This window comes from Microcaecilia unicolor, chromosome 2 (genome assembly GCF_901765095.1).
Source record: "Microcaecilia unicolor chromosome 2, aMicUni1.1, whole genome shotgun sequence".
NCBI lineage: Eukaryota > Metazoa > Chordata > Amphibia > Gymnophiona > Siphonopidae > Microcaecilia > Microcaecilia unicolor.
Window position 1 is genome coordinate 366,074,922 of NC_044032.1, and position 15,911 is coordinate 366,090,832.

Below are 15,911 nucleotides of genomic sequence, written 5' to 3' on the forward strand. Positions count from 1 at the left end.
CACTCAGCTGAGAGACCTGGAAGTCCAATCACAATGCATTCAGCTCAGAGACTTACAGGTCTCTCAGCTGAGTGAAGGACGTCCAAAAAGGCCATTTTTATTATTGTGTGTGGGGGGACATCCAAAAAGGACATCTTTCTGGATGGGACGTCCTCAACTGCAATATCGAGCCACATCGGAGCCTTCCTGCAGCAGGCCGTGGCGGGGGTCAGTGGCGCGGCGTCTTCCTTTCCTGGGCAGCAAAGGTTTTTATTAAGGACGCCCAAAAAGAACGTCTTTGGAGTGGGTTTTTTTTTTCCAGGTGAAGGACGTCCAAAAAGGACATCCCTGACATTTTTTTCTTCCAATTTGCCCCAACGAGAGGTGTAGACCTCCCGTTAGGTTTTTCACGGTAATGGGATCGGAAAACCGTAGTGCATCTCATTATAATAGCCTTGCAATAAGCTTTGGATCATCTGCATTCCGTTTTCGTTAGCTGCTACCGTGATTGGAAAATGGCTCGGAGAAGCTTTTACTGCATGCCAGGGTTTACTACTTGCTCGTTAAGTTTAGTGCATCTGGCCCAGAGTTAGTACTGCTATTCAAACAGAGGGATGCAAATAGATTGGATTGCAAAAAAAAGAAAAATATTGGAAAACCTATTTAATTTTATTATAAATTTAATATGAATGACCATAAGCAAAAAGCAAATACACAAGAGTACCAAAAGGTATATAATGACTTTAGCAGCCTTTTAACATTAGTATATGTTTTCCACTTCAGTTAAAAAAAATGGACGATTCTTGTATCAATGCCTTTTAATGATATTGTGGACAGGTTTAACATTTTAAATGTATGCAATTACACCGAGCTACATTTTAGATCCTCTGCTGATCATCCATTTAATACTCTGTAATACTATCAAGTTGCTTGATCCATAAATTCAATAGTCACTTTTCAGTTTCCTCAAACAAACAAAAAGTTAAGACATACAAGCAAAAACTGACCACTAAATGCAATGCAAAAGTAAACACATAAGCCAGTTGTTTATATTGAATTTTGCTAATTGTGTACAGTTTTCAGCTAGTATGCTCTCAACACATGCAAAACACTGCATTTATTACAAACATAATTGGTAGGTTTGCTGGTGACAGTAGTGAAAACTAAAGAGAATAAATATCACTGTAGACAAGTTATTGGCAAGATGTTTCTGTGCTTCTTTGGTACCTTCTAAAACTCTAAAATGTATTAGGGAAATGCACCATTTAAATGTTTACAAATACTAAGAAATTACAATATGATACATAACATACGGACAAAAAGCTTATAAAAGCAATTATGCACACTGTTTATTCCAATATTTTAAAAGCATAGACAAAATTAACAAAAAGTTATACATTCTATACCTTGCTATCAGAAAAGCACATTTGCTTTATCTATCTCTTTAAAATATTTTAAAAAACTGCCACAAATAATACATTATATACAATTTTAGTAGATATAAAATTCTAGGCAATTACTCCCACCCTTATAGTTCAGGTAGTGTTATATACTATATGCATATCTAATTTTTTTTTTAAGTAACTGCACCACGTTATGTCACCATGTCACAAATCTGACAGTTATTTACAGTAGACAATTTAGACAAGCATGGGACTACTTAGTTAAAAAAAAAAAAGTGTGATGCAAATAGGCAATTCAGCAAGGAGCTTTCCATTCTCAAGCCAGGTAGTCAATTGTAAATGGGCCTCCTGCTTTATCAGATAAAGTATTAGACATATGGAAGAATACCATACTGGAAGAGTGCCATAACTGCAGCACTGAATAAACCAGCTACTGGAACAGTCACAAACCAAGCCAAAAAGATGTTGCGGAACAGGCGCCAGTCAACAGCTTTCCTTGAACGTATCCAGCCCACTGCCACCACCGATCCAACCTTAGTAAAGGATAGGGAGAACAGGTTTTAAAAAATGGAAGAAAATATCAATTAAAATTCAAGATATAAAAGTTAAAAATAGTTTTAAATTAGTTTTACATATGTCCAATCAGCTGATAATTTTTTTATTTGGCGGCGGGGGGTGGGGGGAGTTGAGATACTTATGGCAAGCTGAACTATCTCTGTCTCAATTAAGTCTGCAGGGAGGGTTGAAAGTGGCATTGAAGTGAATGCTCACATGGCAATAACTTAGATTTACCAACTGCAAGAGTAAAGTGTTTTTAAAACTTAATTTTCTTGCTTTCAGAAATGTGCTAATATTCTTTTGGTTTAGCAAAAAATTGTCCTGAGTTTTGAGTTACTTCCATGCAATAAACTAAATTGTTTTTTTCGGTTTTTTTTTTTCAAAAACTGAAAATTAGAGACATGACAAGTCCAATTGAACACAATGAGGAGCATAATAGAAAGGGGCGCCCATGTTTTCCCGAGGACGTCCTCGCAGGACGTCCCGGCAAAGGGGCGGGGAAAATGAAGATACATACCTGTAGCAGGTATTCTCCGAGGACAGCAGGCTGATTGTTCTCACGACTGGGTGACGTCCACGGTAGCCCCAAGGAACGGAAATCTTCCTAGCAACAAAAGCTTGCTAGAGCCTTCGAGCGCCCCATGCGCAGCCATCTTCCCGCCCGTCACGCGAGAGTCCCAATCAGTTCAATAACAAAGCAAAGAGGAAAGCACAACTCCAAAGGGGAGGCAGGCAGGTATGCGAGAACTATCAGCCTGCTGTCCTCGGAGAATACCTGCTACAGGTATGTATCTTCATTTTCTCCGAGGAAAGGCAGGCTGCTTGTTCTCACGACTGGGTATCCCTAGCCCCCAGGCTCACTCAAAACAACAAAGAAAGGTCAATTGGGCCTCGCAACGGCGAGGACATAACAAGGATTGACCTACGAAGAAATATCTGAGAGTGGAGCCTGGAACAGAACAAAAATGGGCCTAGGGGGTGGAGTTGGATTCTAAACACCAGATTCTGCAGTACCGACTGCCCAAACAGACTGTCGCATCGGGTATCCTGCTGAAGGCAGTAGTGAGATGTGAATGTGTGGATTGATGACCACGTCGCAGCCTTACAAATCTCTTCTATAGTGGCTGACTTCAAGTGGGCCACTGACGCTGCCATAGCTCAAACACTATGAGCAGTGACATGACCCTCAAGAGTCAGCCCAGCCTGGGCATAAGTGAAGGAAATGCAATCTGCTAGCCAACTGGAAATAGTACGTTTCTCGACAGCAACTCCCCTTCTGTTGGGATCGAAAGAAACAAATATTTGAGCGGACTGTCTGAAGGGGCTTGTCCGCTTCACATAGAAGGCCAATGCTCTCTTGCAGTCCCAATGTGTGCAACTGACGTTCAGCACGAGGGGTATGAGGACGGGGAAAAAATATTGGCAAGACAATTGACTGGTTCAGATGGAACTCCAACACAACCTTCGGCAAGAACTAAGGATGCGTGCGGAGGACTACTCTATTATGATGAAACTTAGTATAGGGAGCATGGGCTACCAAGGCTTGAAGCTGACTCTAAGAGCTGAAAGTAACTGCCACCAAGAAAATGACCTTCCAGGTCAAATACTTCAGATGGCAGGAATTCAGTGGCTCAAAAGGAGGTTTCAGCAGCTGGGTGAGAACAACATTGAGATCCCATGACACTGGTGGAGGTCTGACAGGAGGCTTTGACAAAAGCAAACCTCTCATGAAGTGAACAACTAAAGGCTGTCCAGAGAGGCTTATCCTCTACACGATAATGAAAAGCACTAATCGCACTAAGATGAACTCTTATGGAGTTGGTCTTGAGATCAGACTCTGAAAAGTGTAGAAGGTATTCAAGCAGGGTCTGTGTAGGACAAGAGTGAGGATTTAGGGCCTTGCTGTCACACCAGACGGCAAACCTCCTCCATTTAAAAGAGTAACACCTCTTCGTGGAATCTTTCCTGGAAGCAAGACTCAGGAGACACCCTCAGAAAGACTCAAGGAGGCGAAGTCTACGCCCTCAACATCCAGGCCGTGAGAGCCAGAGACTGGAGGTTGGGATGCAGAAGTGCCCCCTCGTTCTGAAAAATGAGGGTTGGAAAACACTCCTATCTCCATGGTTCTTCGGAGGACAACTCCAGAAGAAGAGGGAACCAAATCTGAAGCGGCCAAAAGGGCGCAATCAGAATCATGGTCCCGCAGTCTTGCTTGAGTTTCAGCAAAGTCTTCCCCACCAGAGGTATGGGAGTATACACATACAGAAGGCCCTTCCCCCAATGCAGGAGAAAGGCATCTGACGCCAGTCTGTCATGGGCCTGAAGTCTGGAACAGAACTGAGGGACCTTGTGATTGAGCTGAGTGGCAAAAAGATCCACTGAGGGGGTGCCCCACGCTCGGAAGATCTTGCGCCCGAGTTGAGCGACCACTCATGAGGTTGCATTATCCTACTCAATCTGTTGTCCAGACTGTTGTTTATGCCTGCCAGATACATGGCTTGGAGAAGCATGCCGTGACGGTGAGCCCAAAGCCACATCTGGACGGCTTCCCGACACAGGGGGCGAGAACCGGTGCCCCCCTGCTTGTTGATGTAGTACATGGCAACCTGATTGTCTGTCCGAATTTCAATAATTTGATTGGACAGCCAATATCTGAAAGCCTTTAGAGCGTTCCAGACCGCTCGCAACTCCAGGAGATTGATCTGAAGACCCAATTCCTGGAGGGAACAAGCTCCCTGGGTATGAAGCCAATCTACATGTGCTCCCCTCCCCAGGAGGGATGCATCCGTTGTCAGCACTTTTTGTGGCTGAGGAATTTGAAAAGAACGTCCCAAGGTCAAATTGGATCAAATCATCCACCGCCGAAGGGAATTGTGAAAGTCGGTGGACAGCTGGATCACATCCTCTAGATTCCCTGTAGCTTGATACCACTGGGAAGCTAGGGTCCATTGAGCTGATCTCATATGAAGACGAACCATGGGAGTTACATGATCTTTAGAGGCCATATGGCCTAGAAGCCTCAACATCTGCTGAGCTGTGATCTGCTGAGGCGCTCTGGCCATGAAAACAAGAGACAGAAGGTTGTCTGCCCTCGCCTCGGAAAGATAGGCATGAGCCGCCTGTGAGTCCAGCAGAGCTCCTATGAATTCTAGTTTTTGAACTGAAAGAAGATGGGACTTTGAATAATTTAGAACAAACCCTAGTAGCTCCAGGAGTTGAACAGTCATCTGCATGGACTGCAGAGCTCCTGTCTCGGAGGTGCTCTTTACCAGCCAATCATCGAGGTAAGGGAACACATGCACCCCCAGTCTGCATAGCGACGCTGCAACTACCGCCATGCATTTTGTAAACACCCTGGGCGCAGACGCGAGACCAAAGGGCAGCATACAATACTGGAAGTGCTGTGTCCCCAGACAGAATTGAAGATACTTCCTGTGAGCGGGAAGTATCGGGATATGTGTATAAGCATCCTTTAAGTCCAGAGAGCATAGCCAATTGTTTTCCTGAATCATGGGAAGAAGGGTGCCCAGGGAAAGCATCCTGAACTTTTCTCAAACTAGGAATATGTTCAGAGCCCTTATGTCAAGGATGGGACGCATTCCCCCCCCCCCCCCCCCCCCGTTTTCTTTTGCACAAGTACATGGAATAGAATCCCAGCCCTTCTTGCCAGGGTGGAACGGGCTCGACCGCATTGGCGCTGAGAAGGTCGGAGAGTTCCTCTGCAAGTAAGTGCCTGTGCTGGAAGCTGAAAAATTGAGCTCCCGGTGGGCAATTTGGAGGTCTGGAGACCAAATTGAGGGAGTACCCTAACCGGACTATTTGAAGAACCCACCGATCGGAGGTTATGAGAAGCCACCTTTGGTGAAAAAACTTTATCCTCCCCCCGACCAGTAGATCGTCTGGCACAGGTACATTTAGAGCGGCTATGCTCATCCGGAGCCAGTCAAAAGCCCGTCCCTTGCTTTTGCTGGGGAGCTGTAGAGGCCTGTCTTGGCACTGGGGCTAAGCCTGAGAAGGCTGTCGGGAAGGTGGATTGTACCTACGTTTATAGTAAGCATAGGGAGCAGTCCTCCTTCCCCGGAAAACCAGTCTACCTGTTGAGGTAGATGCTGAAGGTGCCTGGTGGGAGAGCTTGTCGAGGGCGATTTTCTGCTGGTGGAGCTGCTCTACCACCTGCTCGACTTTCTCGCCAAAAATATTATCCCCCCGGCAAGTAACGTCTGCAAGCCGCTGCTGGGTTCGATTGTCCAGGTCAGAGGCACGCAGCCATGAGAGTCTGCGCATCACTATACCTTGAGCAAAAAGTGTCGTAAGCACCCCTGGACAGGAATTTGCGACACGCCTTCAGCTGCCTGACCACCTCCTGAAAAAGTCTGGCGTGCTCCACAGGGAGCTTGTCCACCAAGTCTGCCAGTTGCTTCACATTGTCCTGCATGTGGATGCTCGTGTAGAGCTGGGTAAGACTGAATTTTGGACACGAGCATAGAGGACTGATAGGCCTGCCTCCCGAAAGAGTTCAGGGTTCTAGATTCTCATCCTGGGGGCGCCGAGGAAAAATCTCTAGAACTCCTTGCTGTCTTGAGAGCAGAATCCACAACCATAGAGTCGTGAGGTAACTACGTCCTCATCAACTCAGGTTCTCCATGAATCAGATATTGGGACTCAGCTGTTTTGGGAATGGTGGGATTAGTTAGTGGTTTCATCCAGTTCCTAAACAATGTCTCCTTAAGGACATTATGCAAAGGGACAGTGGATGACTCTTTAGGTGGCGAAGGATAGTCAAAGACCTCGAGCATTGCAGTCCGGTCCACAGACATCTCAGGGAAGGGAATGCCCACAGACAATTCCCGGACAAATGAAGAGAAAGACAGACTCTCTGGGGGAGAAAGCTTTCTGTCTGGTGAAGGAGTAGGAAGACCACAAGACTCCTCAGAAGAGAAATATCTGGGATCCTCCTCTTCCTCCCTCGAGGCATCCTCCTCGGTGTCGGACAAGAGTTCTCTAACTGCAGTCCGAAACCGGGCCCGTCTCGACGCCGAGGAACCCCGTCCTCGATGGTGATGCCGACAAGTCGACACCCGTGCCGGTGGCGATGAAGCTCCCTCCAGCGATGTCAACAGGGAGTCGACCTGGGTGGCAGCCGAGGCCAATACTGCAAGTGGTACCGGCGTCGAGGACTGCACCACAGGCACAGAGCCAGCTGCCGCTTCCATCAACGGTATCGAGGGCGCAAGCACCCTTGGTACCAGAACAGACTGACGCAGCAGCCCTTCCAGAATGGCTCGGATGCGCTCGTCCAGAGTGTCTGCCGGGAAAGGCGTGGGGCCGGTGCAGGAGTCGGAGGCAGAATCTGCAAAGGGCGAGGAGGCGGTACCGGGCTGTCTGAGCACCGACACCTCTTGAATGGAGGGTGAGCGGTCCTCCCGGCGTCGACGCTTCACGGGTGTCAAATCCTTCGACGCCCCGGAGCTCCTGGTACCGTGTCTAGGAGGAGACCGATGGCGATGCTTCTTAGCCTTCGCTCGAGGCACGTCATCAGTACTCCTTGGTACTGACGAGGAGGACGTGGAATCCACACGCCTCCTCGGGGTCGAGTCCGAAAGTGGTCAGTCCTGGTGGGCCTGCAGAGCAGGAGTCTTCGAGGCAGGTGGAGACCCACTCGATGGCTCACTGCGCCCAGCGTGTGGTGGTCTCCGGACAGCCATTACCTGCACTCCTGATGTCATCTCCGGTGCCGACATCGACACCGCCAACCTCGGTACCGATGTCGACATCAAAGTCCCGGGCAAAGCTCCAAACAGACGGTCCCGCTGAGCTCGTCTTGACGCCTGTGTCTGCTTTTTAAGGCTAAGACACAACTTTCACGTGTCTGGGCGATGGTCGGGCCTAAGGCACTGAATACACCACAAGTGGGGGTCGGTACCTGAGATTAGCCGGTTGTATCGAGTGCACTTCTTGAAGCCGCTGGGAATCCTCGATGTCAGACGGAAAAATAGCGGCGGCAAAGTCAAAGTTCTCGAGGGTGCCAAAAAGGGCACAAAAATGAGAAACGCGTACGCACGGCCTAAAAAGAGCCGCGACGGAAACGAAAAGAAAATTAAGAGGGGACAAAACCTAAGAAATAAAGGATTTGTTTTTTTTTTTTTTTAAAAGAAACAGCTCAACCAGAGCAAAAAATGAAAGAAAAAAGCGGGAAAAACCCACAAAAATGAAGGCTCTTTTCAGGGGCACACGGAGAGAGACCACAAGCAGTCACTCCCTTACCGCGGAAAGAAAAGAACTGATCGGGATGATAGCCGCATCCGCGCTCAAAGGCTCTAGCAAACCTTTGTTGCTAGGAAGATTTCCGTTCCTCAGGACTGCCATGGACGTCACCCAGTCATGAGAACAAGCAGCCTGCTTGTCCTCGGAGAAACCCGTATTATCAAAACAAGATGGGCATCCATCTTTCATTTCGATAATACAGTCAGGGACGCCCAAATCTTGACATTTAGGTCGCCCCTAGAGATGGTCGTCCTTAGACTTGGTTGTTTGATTTTCGGCAATAATGGAAACTAAGGATGCCCATCTCAGAAACAACCAAATGCAAGCCCTTTGGTCATGGAAGGAGCCAGAATTCATAGTGCACTGGTCCCCCTCACATGCCAGGTCACCAACCGCGCACCCTAGGGGGCACTGCAGTGGACTTCAGAAAAAGCTCCCAGGTACACAGCTCCCTTACCTTGTGTGCTGAGCCCCCCAACCCCCCCCAAAACCCACTACCCACAACTGTACACCACTACCATAGCCCTTATGGGTGAAGGGGGGTACCTACATGTGGGTACAGTGGGTTTGTGCTGGGTTTTGGAGGGCTTATATTCACCACCAGAAGTGTAACAGGTGTGTGTGGGGGGGGAGATGTGCCTGGGTCCGTCTGCCTGAAGTGCACTGTACCCACTAAAACTGCTCCAGGGACCTGCATACTGCTGCGATGGACTTGAGTACGACATTTGAGGCTGACAAAAAATATTTTTAAAGAATTTTTTTAAGGGTGGGAGGGGGTTAGTAACCACTGGGGGAGGTAAGGGGAGGCCATCCCCGATTCCCTCCGGTGTTCATCTGGTCAGTTCGGGCACCTTTTCGTAACAAAAAAAAGGACCAGGTAAAGTCAGCCAAGTGCTCTTCAGGGACACCCTTTTTTTTTTTTATTATAGGTCGAGGACGCCCATGTGTTAGGCATGCCTAAGTCCTGCCTTCGCTACCCCTCCAACACGCCCCCAGGAACTTTGGTCATCCCCGTGACAGAAAGCAGTTGGGGCCCCCTAAAATCTGTTTTCCATTATGCCGATTTGGGCAACCCTGTAAGGACGACGCCCATCTTCCGATTTGTGTTGAAAGATGGGCATCCTTCTCTTTCGAAAATAAGCCTGAATGTGTCATACTGGGCTATATGTTCAGGAAGAAGAGGGATGGCAGAAAAGGGGGAGGGAGTAGCAGCTGTATGTAAAGCTAAAGCAACAGACATACAGGGGATATAGGGAAAGAATGTAGCATTGTAGATTTTCAAAAAGAAAGGAAAAATAAGAATTTCATCTTAAGCAGTATAGTTTACGTGATTTAAACACAGACATAGACCTGGACAAAACCTGTTGAAGAAATCCAAAATGGGAGATACCAGATGGGAGGATTTTAACTTGTCAGATGTGACTTAAATTGGCATATCTTGTCTGCATAACTGGTTAGAAGCAGGTCCTACACCTCCATCCAGGATTTTCCTCAGAGAACAACCTTACTAAGCTGTAGCAGTTCTCCATGGACACCACAGGTAAGTAGCATCCTCTGATGGAGCTGACCCAGCTTAGATTCATTTGGAAGATTCTGAGAAGCCTCACCACACATACATACAAAATTACTGCTTCATTGCCACTGATGCAGAAGAGAATTCTTTGAGGAGATGGACGGATATGCATATCCTGCTTTCCATGGAAAACATTTGTTATAGCCAAGTAACCCTTTTTTCTCCAAGGATAAGCAGGAAAACAAGTCCTCAGAGATGGGACTACCTGCTGCCTTCAATACAAAACGGGGAAAAATGGGAACAAGAAACGCACTGTAACAGGCAGACCATCTAACATTTTTTGGTAGCAACCAGCCTATATAAATCTTCAAAGGCAGCTTGGGAATAAAAAATGGGTCTGGGGAGATAAAGTTGGATTCTAGAGGGCCACTGTCACAATGCAAGTTGAGTAATAGATATCATATGACTCGATGTTCCTGTTACAAGTCTGCAAACTTCTATCATAAAGCTCACCTCAAGAGAGCTATGACAGCCATAGGTTATTTTGCCACATAATGTGTAAACTCCTTTTAAACACGTTAAAATATATGCAGGTAAAATGGCTTCCATAAGACTAGAACAAAATACAAATGTTTACATGAATACATGTACTTTCACTTTAGGCACTGCTGAGGGTGCAGTTTTGGCAAAATGTAGTAGAACTGAAGTATGCAGATTTGTTATAAAATGCTAATTTAAGCACATACTTGTGCATTCTGCACCAACATTTATGCCTTCTCTTGAGCAGGCATAATATCCAGGCCTTCAGTGTAGGCACTATGGCTGGTGAACCTGTACTAGTAAAGGCAGAGGCATCAAATTACCCACTATGTGCCTTGACAAACCCTCAATGGTGGGACCTGCTTGGACATAGAAGTAAAGGAAATACAGTCTCCTGATCAACTGGATAATGGGCCTAGGGGATGGAGTTAGATTCTACACCCTGAATAGATTCTGTAGACATGATTGACCAAACTGACTGTTGTGTCAGGAGTCATGTTCCAAACAGTACTGAGATGTGAATGTGTAGACTGATGACCATGTTGCTGCTCTGCAAATCTTTTGAATGTAGGCTGATCTCAAGTAAGCTACTAAACACAGTCATGGCCCAGACATTGTGAGCAGCAGCACAACCTTCTAGAGCAGTGTTTCCCAAGTTGGTCTTGGAATACACTCCCTTGCCAGTCAGGTTTTCAGGATATCCACAAGGAATATGCATGAAAGATTTGCATATAATGGAAACAATGTATGCAAATCAATTCCATGCATATTCACTGTGGATATCCTGAAAACCTGACTGGCAAGGTGGTACTCCAAGACCAACTTGGGAAACACTGCTCTAGAGCAGGGGTTCTCAACCCAATCTTTGGCACACACCTAGCCAGTCAGGTTTTCAGGCTATCCACAATGAATATGCAAGAAGTTTGCATGCAGTGCCTTCATTCTATGCAAATAAGGTATCTACAATGAATTACATGCAGCAATTCTATACAATCTAATTTGTCTCATGCACATTTACTGAGGATATCCTATAAACCTGAAAGCCTAGGTGTGTCCAGAGGACTGGGTTGAGAAACCCTACTCTAGAGTCTGCCCAGCCTGGGCATTAAGTAAAGGAAATGCAGTCTGCCAGCCAACTGGATAGAATGCATATTTGCCCATAGCTGTCCCTATCCTGTTAGGGTAAAAAAAAAAAAAAAACCAAAAGCTAGGTAGATTGTCTACGGGCTTCAGTCTGCTCCAGTCTGCTCCTTGCAGTCCAAAGTCTGCAGTGCACTTTCATCAGGATAGGCATGTGGTTTGGGGAAAAAATGTTAGAAGACTTTACCGATTAAGATGGAATTCTGATGCAACTTAGGAACAAACTTAAGATGCATGAGTATAACTACTCTATCTTGTAAGGCAGGCCAGCTATTAGAGCCTGGAACTCACTCACTCTGCAGGCTCAAGTGACTGCCACAGACGACAATACCTTCCAGGTCAAAAACGTCAGATGGCAGGAATCAAGAGGCTCAAATGGAGCTTTCAAAAGGTAGGTGAGAACGTCACTGAGATCCCACAACACTGTAGGTAGTTTAACAGGGTGCTTAAGTAGCAGCAAACCTCATGAATCAAAACTAGAGGCTGTACAGAGATGAGCTTACCTTCCACACAGTGATCGTAAGTGCCAATTGCGCCAAAGTGAACCCTGATTTGGTTATGAGACAAGTGTAGAAGATACTCAAGCAGTTTTTGTGTAGGAAAGGAGTTTAAGGCCTTGTTTTCACACCAGATGGCAAACCTCTTGAAGACCTCTTAGTAGAATCTTTTCCTGGAAGCAAAGATGATTTGGAAGACACCCTCGTGCAGCTGAAGTGAATCAAGTGCTACCTTCTCAACATCCAAGCTGTGAGGGCTAGGGATTGGGGGTTAGGATGAAGAAGCAATCCCTTATCCTGCTTGATAAGGGTCAGAAATCAGTCCAGTTTCCATGACTCTGCAGAAACTCAAGCAGGACAAGGAGACCATGACCCTATTGGACGAGGCTGATATGGTTCCCTCTACTTAGGAAGGTAACTCCTGAAAAGTCCTTGCTAAGAGAAGAATAGGAGAATTCGCATACAGAAGACCTGTTCCCCAATGAAAGAAAAAGGCATCCATGGCTAGTCTGTCATTTGATGCCAGTTTGGAACAGTACAGAGGGGGACCTTGTTGTTGTGATGAGTGGCAGCAATCTACCAAAGGAGCGCCCCACTCAAAAGATCTCCTGGGCTACACCCATGCTGAGGGACCACTCATGAGGTTGCATCACTCTGCTCATCCCATCTGCCAGACAGTTGCATTTTCCAGCTAAGTGGATCTGAGCAACATCCTGTTCTGGAAGGCACAGGCTCATAACCCTAGTGCTTCCTGAAAAGCATAAAAGAACCCATGTCTCCCTGCTTGTTGATGATGTACATGGCAATATCGCTGTCTGACTCAGCACAATTATGTGCATCAGCTGATTTCTCAAAGCCTTTAGAGCATTCCATACTGCTTGATGTTCCAGGTTTATATGCAACTGATCCCGAGTGTGAAAACAGTGGTGCCATACTGGAACAGACCGAAGGTCCATCAAGCCCAGCATCCTGTTTCCAACAGTGGCCAATCCAGGTTACAAGTACCTGGCAAGATCTCAAAACAGTACAATACATTTTATGCTGTTTATCCTGGAAAAAAGCAGTGAATTATCCCAAGTCCATCTTAATAATAATGGCTTATGGACTTGCCATCCAAACCATTTTTAAATCCTGCTAACAGCTTTTACTATTTTATTTTGTTGCATTTGTATTCCACATTTTCCCACCTCTTTGCAGGCTCAATGTGGCTTAACATGGTACCGTAATCAGCGTTAACCGATTTCGGTATGAATACAAGTAGCGCTTAATATCAAGGTGATATTATGGAGAGAGGGAAAGGAAGAGTTAGGATACGTTCGTTACGATCTTTGGCTAAGTTGTGTCGCAGATGTCCAGGTTTTTTTATGTTGGGTCGGTGGAGTATGCCCTTCTGAAGTTCTGTTTTTAGTGCTTTCCGGAAATTCATGTGGTCGAGTGTAGTTTTTACTACTTTTGGTAGTGTGTTCCACAATTGTGCGCTCAGATAGGAAAAGCTGGAAGCATAGGTGGATTTGTATTTGAGTCCTTTGCTGCTTGGGTAATGGAGGTTTAGGTATGATCGTGCTGATTTTATGGTGTTTCTGGGTGGTAGGTCGATGAGGTCTGTCATGTATCCCGGTGCAGATTTTGAATGCGATAAGTTCCTTAACTGGAAGCCAGTGCAGTTTTTCTCGGAGTGGTTTGGCGCTGTCAAAACATTCTCTGGAAACAAATTCCAGAGTTTAATTACACATTAAGTGAAGAAATATTTTCTCCGTTTCATTTTAAATTTACTACTTTGTAGCTTCATTGTGTGCCCCCTAGTCCTTGTATTTTTGGAAAGAGTAAACAAGTGATTCACATCTATCTGTTCCACTCATTTTATATACCTAGCCTCTTTTGCTTTTCCTCATAGGAAGGTTGTCCCATCCCCTTTATCATTTGTTGCCCTTCTCTGTACCTTTTCAAATTACACTATATCTTTTTTGTTCAATATATTTGTGAATGACATTGCCGAAGGGTTAGAAGGTAAAGTTTGCCTATTTGCGGATGATACTAAGATCTGTAACAGAGTGGACACCCCGGAGGGAGTGGAAAACATGAAAAAGGACATACGGAAGCTAGAAGAATGGTCTAAGGTTTGGCAATTAAAATTCAATGCGAAGAAATGCAAAGTGATGCACTTAGGAAATAGAAATCCACGGGAGACGTATGTGTTAGGCGGGGAGAGTCTGATAGGTACGGGCGGAGAGAGGGATCTTGGGGTGATAGTATCTGAGGATTTGAAGGCGACGAAACAGTGTGACAAGGCGGTGGCAGTAGCTAGAAGGTTGTTAGGCTGTATAAAGAGAGGTGTGACCAGCAGAAGAAAGGGGGTGTTGATGCCCCTGTATAAGTCGTTGGTGAGGCCCCACCTGGAGTATTGTGTTCAGTTTTGGAGGCCGTATATTGTTAAGGATGTAAAAAGAATTGAAGCGGTGCAAAGAAAAGCTACGAGAATGGTATGGGATTTGCGTTACAAGACGTATGAGGAGAGACTTGCTGAACTAAACATGTATACTCTGGAGGAAAGGAGAAACAGGGGTGATATGATACAGACGTTCAAATATTTGAAAGGTATTAATCCGCAAACGAATCTTTTCCGGAGATGGGAAGGTGGTAGAACGAGAGGACATGAAATGAGATTGAAGGGGGGCAGACTCAAGAAAAACGTCAGGAAGTATTTTTTCACAGAGTGAGTAGTGGATGCTTGGAATGCCCTCCCGCGGGAGGTGGTGGAAATGAAAACGGTAACGGAATTCAAACATGTGTGGGATAAGCATAAAGGAATCCTGTGCCGAAGGAATGGATCCTCAGGAGCTTAGTCAAGATCGAAAGGCGGGGCTGGTGGTTGGGAGGCGACGGGGATAGGGCTGGGCAGACTTATACGGTCTGTGCCAGAGCCGGTGGTGGGAAGCGGGGATAGTGCTGGACAGACTTGTACGGTCTGTGCCAGAGCCGGGGTTGGGAGGCAGGGCTGGGGTGGTGAGGATAGTGCTGGGCAGACTTATACGGTCTGTGCCTGTGCCAGAGCCGGTGGTTGGGAGGCGGGGATATTGCGGGGCAGACTTATACGGTCTGTGCCCTGAAGAGCACAGGTACAAATCAAAGTAGGGTATACACAAAAAGCAGCAAATATGAGTTATCTTGTTGGGCAGACTGGATGGACCGTGCAGGTCTTTTTCTGCCATCATCTACTATGTTACTATGTTACTATGAGATGCAGTGACCAAAATTGCACATGGTATTTGAGGTGTGGTAGCAGCATACAGTGATAATTCTCATTTTTTTTTCCATTCCTTTCCTAATACCTAACATTCTAGTTGCTTTCTTAGCTGCCGTGGCGGCCTTGAGCAGAGGGGGTTTCAATGTACTACCACCGACAGATCCCTTTCCTGGTCGGTGACTCCTAATGTGGAACCTTGCATCACGTAACTATAGTTCAGGTTCCTCTTTCCCACATGCATCACTTTGCATTTGCTCACATTAAACGTCATCTGCCATTTGGATGCAGTGAGGGGCATAATCGAAAGGAAACGCCTATCTCCATGGGCGTTTATCTCCGAGAATGGGTCCGTGAAGGGGCGGGCCGAACCGTATTTTCGAAAAAACGGACGTTTTTGAGCTGGGCGTTTGTTTTTTTTTTAGCGATAATGAAAACTAAAAAAGCCCAGCTCAAAAACGTCCTAATCCGAGCGATTTGGTCGTGGGAGGGGCCAGGAAGCGAATGATACATACCTGTAGCAGGTGTTCTCCGAGGACAGCAGGCTGATTGTTCTCACGACTGGGCTGACGTCAATGGCAGCCCCCACCAACCGGAATAAAACTTCGCGGGCAGTCCCGCACGCAGGGCACGCCCACTGCGCATGCACGGCCATCTTCCCGCCCGTGCGCAACCGTTCCCGCTCAGTTGAATGACAATCAAAAGAATGAGGAAAACGCAACTCCAAAGGGGAGGAGGGAGGGTAGGTGAGAACAATCAGCCTGCTGTCCTCGGAG

At 46.4% G+C, this 15,911-nt stretch overlaps 1 protein-coding gene across 3 annotated transcripts in view; it reads right to left on the bottom strand.

Moving 5' to 3' along the window:
- Positions 1-1,303: 1,303 nt before the first annotated feature.
- SLC20A2 (solute carrier family 20 member 2) overlaps positions 1,304-15,911 on the bottom strand; it is a 192,639-nt gene continuing 178,031 nt past the window's right edge. For all 3 annotated transcript variants that reach the window (XM_030194536.1, XM_030194534.1, XM_030194535.1), the window contains exon 11: positions 1,304-1,915. In XM_030194536.1, coding sequence (XP_030050396.1) covers positions 1,751-1,915 — 165 coding nt within the window. In that variant the 3' untranslated portion in view covers positions 1,304-1,750. The remainder of the gene's footprint in view (positions 1,916-15,911) is intronic.